Source organism: Cavia porcellus, unplaced genomic scaffold, assembly GCF_034190915.1.
Source record: "Cavia porcellus strain 051 isolate PalLab524CR breed Dunkin Hartley unplaced genomic scaffold, mCavPor4.1 scaffold_17, whole genome shotgun sequence".
Classification (NCBI taxonomy): Eukaryota; Metazoa; Chordata; class Mammalia; order Rodentia; family Caviidae; genus Cavia; species Cavia porcellus.
In genome coordinates this window covers 41,506,092-41,513,727 of record NW_026947500.1, presented here as the reverse complement: position 1 = coordinate 41,513,727, position 7,636 = coordinate 41,506,092, and the positions used below count along the sequence as shown (strand labels likewise).

Sequence of the window (7,636 nt, the reverse complement as noted above, 5' to 3'; positions counted from 1 at the left end):
AGAGAGAGAGAGAGAGAGAGAGAGAGAGAGAGAGAGAGAGATAACCCCCCCCATCCAGTTACATTCCGCACACATGAGACACTTTGGGAGGGATTTTAGATCCAAACCATAACAGTAGACAAGGTGTCCATTAAATACAAGACCCCAGTGGAGACATGCACTACCCTTCAGGGGCTTAGAACTGGATCCTTAACATGCCACGTCCATCTCTCTATCCCTCCAAGGTGGTTTTCCAATCCACCCTCCGTGACCTCCCCATCGCCCTCTGCTCTCTGACCTAGACTTTGTTCACTTCCTCCAAAGTCCCCTGCTCATCTAAGCCAGGGTCCTCGCTCTTCTGTCACCTCACTTACTGACCTTTACTCATATCAGCCACCTCCTCCAGAAGCCCTCCCAGACTTTCCATTCAGTTCTTTGTTTCATGTCTCCCAGAATCGCATTCCTCTTCTCAACAGTTTTAGTTTGTAACTCCTACTCTGCATCCCTCTCTCCGGAGGGAAGGGTTAAAGGGGGTGCTTCATGTGCTTTTGTTCAGCATGGAACCCCAGGTCTTAGCTCAGAGCTGGCTTGGTGCCATTTTGAATTGTTCTGTTCTTACCTGAGTCCTCAGGCGATGTGGCTGGCTAAACCAGTCAGGCATCAGAGCTTTGTCCCGCACTCCTGTCAGTGACAGCCATGCAGGTATCATCTTACCAGACCCTTCCTCCCAGGTCACCATTCTCCAGCTTCAGCTCTCCAGCCAGGGCCAAGATGGCAGCCAGGGCCAAGATGGCAGCCAGGGCTGGACAAGAGGCAGTGGGGAGGCATGGTGGGAGGTCACAGGAAAGGCAGTAGAAGTTCCGTGGGTTGCTGTGGCACAGGGAGGGTCCTGGGCCTTGTGGAGCATGGGATCCTGGGCCAGCTCATCTCTGTTATCTGGAAACGGGGACTCAGAGCCCAGCAGCTCTGTCAGGGTGCAGTTCTCATGAGGGAAATGCTGACTTCAACAAAGGCCCCTTCTTGGCCTCCCAGCCTCTCTCGATCCTTTCAGAAGGCTTCATTTGGAAGCCCAGGCTGAGGTTGAGTGGAAAGAGAATCTCTGTTGTCCAAATATTTGTACATGGGGCTCTTTTTCCAAATAAAACAGAACCAGATGCCACCAGCTCAGTAGAGGCCAGGCCTTGGCACCAGGCAGCAGGCAGAGGCTGGGAGGCTACGCGGCAGAGGCAGGACAGGTGGAGTCGGCCAGAGATTGCAGCCTCCGTCCTGGGCCTCTGGCTGCTGGTTAGATAATCTCTCTTTTTATTTATTTATTTTTTTTCAGTATTGAAATTTGAGCCCAGGGCCTTTGTACTGTGCTATCTCCAGGACTTTTTACTTTTCATTTGGAGATAAGGTCTTGCTAATTTGCTAAGGTGCTCAGGTTGGGCTTAACACATTCACAACAGGGCTGCAGTTCTTGATATGAATGTGTTACGTTCCCACCGCCTGGACCACTGCGGGTGCTTCCATGACTGTCCCACTGGGCGGCTTGTACCACACTGGTGGTACAAATGAATCCAGTCACCTTCATAAAATTAATGAGATTGACTGAATCTAGTTAGCTGCTTGAATTTGAATAATTACTACCCAATGTAAATATTAATACTATTCATATCATTACCGTAATCAACACATTGATTTATTTCATTAAATTAAAAGGAAGAACATTCACTTGATAGACGCTTATTTCTTTCAAGGATCAGCAAGAAAAGCATGCATGCGATGCAGAGAATGCTATGAAGAATTGTCTGGAAAAGACAGGTGCTGAATGATATGCTGGTTTGTGCACTCTGCACAAATGAGCTGCCTTATCTGTAAAATGTTTTAGGGAAAGTCATGAGTGCAAGTAACATTTGCCATCCCGCGACACGCCCTGGGGAGAGCACGGCAGAAGGACAGAGCTGACGTCCTGCTGCAGCTCTTTCCGTGGCCTGGGTCCCAGTCCCTCCCTCCCCATGCATCATGGTGGCTGGGCCTCCCGACCCCAGTGCGCCTTCTGGTGTGGCTGCCCAGAGGGACTGGGGCAGGACACCTGACTGGGGCCGAGGGACCGGGATACGGCCCCCTTGGCAAGCTGGGGGGAAGCTTCTGGGGTCCCACCCTCCCCTCGGAGGCTTGTGGAGAGTCCAGCTGGCTGGTGGGAGTTGAAGGAAGAGCAGGATCTGCAGAGAGGTCCAGAACAGGGTCTTCCCTATGCTGTCAAATCGTTCTATGAAATATTCTTCATAAGTAGTTTTTAACTATTCAGGCACCCTCTACTCTAACCTTCTAGATTTAGTCTTTGTAGATTGTCATTTAAAAAAAACTTTTAGTATTTGCTTTGCATTCTTAAAAAAATAACACATATAGATGATATAGATACAGAGGAATTTTAAGAAAGATAGCATATAGAGGGGACTAAAGAAAATTGTCTATATGCAAATTAGGGCAGGCTACCTACAATTAATAGATAACTCTCAAATTTCAGTGGCTAAACACAACACACTATTTTTTGTGCTTGGTGAAGTCTAAGGCGGGAGGCATAGCTAAAAGGTAGAGTGCTTTGCCTAGCGTGGGTTCAGTCCGCAGCGCCCACATGCGTGTGTGCACACACACCCATCCATTCACACAAAACCCTTCTATCACGAGCTATAGCTTCCTGGTGCTTTGCTCACAGCCAGTTGATAGGAAAAAAAGACAATGAAAATTTTGCAGCCCAACATATTTTAGATTTATTTTTACTCATATCCCATTTGTGTGATAATAAGTTTTCCACAGATTTAAAAAAAATGCTTGAGAAAATCAAATTGAAGGAGGAAAGATTTATTTTGTCTCACGGTTTTGGAGGCTTCAGTCCATGGTCACTGGCTCCACTGCCTCTGGGCCAGCAGTGAGGCAGAAACATCACAGCAGACTGGCATGAATGAACACAGCTGCTTATTGAGTGGCAGACACAAAGAAGGAGGAGAAGGGACCGGGTGTGAAATCAGTCCTGAGGGAATGACTTGGAACCGTTCCCTTTAGTTAGGTCCTGCCTTCTAAATTTCCATCACCTCCCAATGACCCATCAACTTATGAACCCATACACAAATAAGCTTTCAACATATGAGCCTCGGGGTAAGTTTCATATCCAAACCTTAATGGCTGGCCAGAGTTGAGAATTCATGGCCATAGCTAGCTGCAAGAGAGGCTGGAACATGATCTCTAACTGTGTGGGGGAGGAGGAGGGATGCGTTCTAGTGAATGAACTGCAGTCTGTAATACTCCAACTGCATTACCCTGAGAGAAATGCTACTCAAATTTTGAGGGATCTCTTTCTATTTCTTTTTTTGTGCCACGTACATATTGCGTGATAGTGTTTGGCTGGCCCAGTTTCTGGGCGGTCACCTTAGATGCTTGGAATTTTCCAACTGATAGCAACAGTTCTGGTATGCACGAGGTGGGGTGTGGTCCTTTGGAGCACACTTGGTAGTTTATGCTAATGAGGTGGCTCATGCCCTGGTAGTTTATGCTGGCTAACAGGATGACCCAGGTAGGGGCTGGCCTTGTTACAGAGACCAACCATGATGTTCACGTGATTGGAGGATTGAGACTTGAGTTACCAATCATCAGCCCAGCCTCTGGGAAAGGGAGGGGCTTGGAGATCAAGTATAACCATGTGTCCATGATTCAGTCAATCAAACTATGTCATTAATAGAAACCCTGGACACTGAAGCTCTAGTGAGGTCCCTGGTTGTTCACACCCTCTGGGTGTTGTGGTACATGGTGTTGAAGGGTGCTCTTTCCCTGGGGATGATGGAGGTTTGCATTCACCCTGTGCACCTCTTCCCATTCATAGCCTGTTGCCACACTAAAGCCAAGATCATGAGGACAGTGCCCTCTAGCAATCTGTGCATCTTTTTGGAGAACTGAGGCACCTGGTGGAGTCCTTGGAGAATCTCCTAAGTTTGAAGCCAGCTGCTCTGAAGTAAAAGTAGCTCTGAAGGCCTCCAAACCTGTGGCTGGAATGTGAGTGGCGGGCAGTTTGTAGACTGAACTTTAAAGCTTGGCCCTAGTGGGTACACACAGAGACGATGGGGACACACACACACACACACACACACACACACACACACACACACACTTATTGAAACACATGATTGACAAAGAGGACCTTGCACTTACAAATCCTATTTTATAAGATGCTCCCCCCTTCACTTGATTATTGCTTCTGACATCTTTCCAAGAATTTGACCCAAATTCCCAGTGAGTCTGGTAACCCCGCCAAAATTTTGGGGATCCACTCTCTTTCTCTAGTCTGGGACAGATGGGACCACCTAGCCTCAGTGTCTCGTCCCAGTCTGGTTCCCAGTCCTGCACCGGGCCCTTGTCTCTGACATCTCTCAGAAGCGCCTTTGCAGGAGACCTGCTTGGTTCCCATGCTAGGTGGGGGAGATCAGGCCTGTGGTGAGCCCTGCGGGGTCTGGGGTGCCAGGGTGCTTCTGGCAGGAGCCACAGGCAGGATGGGGAGCTGGAGCAGACCAGGTCCAATGTGAGCCGAGCAAAGGTCCAGCCCAAAGCAGACACAGGTGGGGTCTCACACGGAGCTCCAGCTGCTCCAGCCTCCAGCCCTTGACATGCTGAAGTCCTGTAGCTGCTGTCCCAGTCTCTGTCACTCTGTCCTCAGTGTGGTGAACATTCAGGCAGGGGGACAGAGGCACTCAGAGACAGGGAACTCACACCAACCTGTGTCACAAGCAGGGCTGGACCAAGGCGTCCTCTACACCAGGCCTTCTCACGCCCTAGCACCCGTCAGAAGCACCTGGCCAGTCTACTCAGAAGGCAGATTCCCAGGCCCCACCCTGCAGATAGCATCACCTTTAGGACTGGGTGCGGCCTGGGAACCTGCATTTGGCACCTGTGCCCTCAGGTGAGTCCCACCCACATCAGTCTCATTTCCTGTCCTTTGTCCTCCAGGCTCAGAGAGGGTGGGTGACTTTCCAGTGTCACACAGTGCACGGCAGCTGGAATCAGGTGAGAACCAGACCAAGAACCTGCCAGATGCCACATACACCAAGTTCACGTCCCTTGAAACTGAACAGTGAATTCCAAAGGACAAAGAAAGTTAAGAACTGGAAAGGTTGATTGGGGAACAGGAATACTCCTGAGAGACAGGAGGGGTCCTGGAGGTGGGTTCACCGAGGCCCTTTGTCAGTGACATTTATACAGCAAAATAACACCGTCGATGCACGATGGGTCAAACAGCCACTAACTCGCAGGGTTACAAGTACAGCTGCTCAGCTATAGTGGCCCAATAGGGAATCTAGCACCTAGCAAGCATTCATGGAAAGAACAAAGGCATCTTTGGGAAGGGATGGTCCAGATGCTCTGGTCATCCACCCGGGGGACCACGTGGTACTAATTACAATGTAATTCCAAGTTACTGCTCTTCCTTAGGGAAATGGTGTACAATGATCATTGTATCTCTATCTTGAGACCTGGATCTGTGTTCTTCAAATGCCCCTCCAGCCACAATTCTTATGTTGCTATTTTTCTGCTGACTTCCTTGACAGGTAACTGTTCTCTTTCTGGCTGCATATTGATCTACCTAATTCAGCTGCCTTTAATAGGGGCAGAGCTGACGATGATGCATGGGGAGAGGCCGAAGAGAAAGATGTCACTGTGCCTGGCGTCCCACCAGATGTTCTTTGCTTTGAAGATCCTCGATTTCCCAGAGTTCCCTCGGAAGATGCTGATCATTCTGGGGTGGGAGCTTCCCAAGTTATCGTAATGAGTGCATTAGTACCGCCCAGCTTCCAGCACTTTGGATAGAGACCGGAAGCTTAGGACAGGGGTTCCTGGATGTGCAAGGTTCTCTGCAAGGCTGTGAGTACAAACCAGCTTCCGTGCCCATCTGCTTCAGATGTCCTGGTCCAGAGAGCTGGGCACCTTGCTGTCAGCCTGGCTTCTGTTTGGCGCTAGGCTCTGCAGCTCCCGGCTCTGTGGCCTGGAGCAGTGTGTCACTTACTACTCTGAGCCTCAGTTTCCTCATTTGCAAAACAGAATTAACACTAACACCTGTCACTGGGTTGCTGCAAACCCCTGAAGTGGCCTAAATCCTTAGATCTGTGCTCTGACCGTGAGATGCCCAAACTCACGGAGGTGCAGAAAAATCTAAAGCCACCCTCCCTCTCTGGGCCAGAAGGAGTGGCGGCTCTGAACAACCAGCTTTGTCTGTCCGGGACTCCTGGCCCGCTGTGCCCAGGGGCTCGGGGCCCACAGAGCCACAGAAGGCTGTCATCCCAGCGGGGGTCTGCATTCTTTCTCATCCTTGGCATCTGGAAAGTCATCCCGCTGCCCTTTCTTCTCCTTAGGAAACAACAAAGCAGAGCCCCTCCTGGGAGCAGCCTGCCCTGCCCCCAGCAGGCACAGCAAGGGGGCTTCCTGCCTCTTCCCCTGATCGCCATGACTTGCTGCCCTGCTTCTTTCCCTCCTGTCCCCGCTGGTGGCCTGGCAGAGTGGCAGTCCGTGGGAATGCTCCTCAGAGCGCCAGGAGCAGACAGACAGCGCCAGGGCCAGGCTGTCACGTCATCGGTGCCTGTGCCCGACTTGGACGCGCTGACGCAACGTCTGGCGGTTTGGCGCTGCTTTGGGGCCAAGCAGTCTAGTGGCACGTGCAGGACTCTGCTGCCCTGGGCGCCAGGCTGCTGCTGCTCAGGGAAGGATGCTCGAAGCCCAGAGGTGAGGATGGGGTGGCACAGGGGCAGGGATGAGGACAGAGGCCATCGTCCCAGACTTAGGGACACTGGAAACCTCTAGCCTTGGCTCTCACCTCAGGAAGCCGCTGCCCCATGTCAAGTCCCACAAAGGCAGCCATGGTCTTGTCTGGACAGTGGACAGCACCTTGACCATCCGCTCCTGCAGACCAACCAGTACAGCCTCCAGCCCCACCTCGGACCCCTCGAGTCTCTCTACCCCAAGGAACGCACCTTTGCTGTAGAACAGGTAAATGTCAATAAGAAAAAGAAAACACCTTTAACCTACCATTTACAGAAAGGCCACTGCCGGAAAGGTTTCCTGCTGCATTTCCTGCCAGCAATATAAACACACACAAGATACAGGACAGTGCGACTCAAACTGCCTGTAAGCTTTTGCCGCAGTTTGCCATCGCCACGGCTGTTTTCCCTTATTTTTTTACGAAAGTTTAAAACTTGCAACAGGTTGCAAGGAGCACAGCGGTGGCTCAGCCTAAGGAGTTCCGAAGTGCCGACAGTGGGCGGCTGTGCTGAGAAGTAAATGGTCTCGGCTCACAAAGCCCACGTCATAGTTCCTAACCTGCTCCAAGGCATCTTGGCCCTTGCTGGTCGTGTTCTGTTTAGTGGCTGCCTGTTTTCAGAGCTTGTGGGTGCTGAGGTTGTGTTTGCCCATCCCTCACCTGCAGGTTAAGATGGTCTTCTGTGCCCAGCATAAGCAACAGTTGGTGAATGTCCCTGTCTTTTCTTTCTAGACACCTGCATCCTTTTTTCCTTCACATAGCGTTCCTCAATTGAAGGATGCAAAGCTTTGGGTTTTAGACAGCGTTCAGTGTTGTAAAGGAGAACGACCTGATTGATGCTCCACCAGCAAGTTGAATGCATTGGTATTTACTGCGGGCTTT

General features: G+C 50.7%; 1 protein-coding gene across 1 annotated transcript; it reads left to right on the top strand.

Moving 5' to 3' along the window:
• Positions 1–5,582: 5,582 nt before the first annotated feature.
• LOC134471198 (uncharacterized) lies at positions 5,583–7,099 on the top strand. Its single transcript, XM_063229255.1, has 2 exons — positions 5,583–6,720; positions 6,817–7,099. The coding sequence occupies exons 1-2, from the start codon at positions 6,124–6,126 to the stop codon at positions 7,081–7,083; spliced, it is 864 nt and encodes a 287-aa protein (XP_063085325.1). The 5' UTR covers positions 5,583–6,123; the 3' UTR covers positions 7,084–7,099.
• The last annotated feature ends 537 nt before the right edge of the window (positions 7,100–7,636 follow it).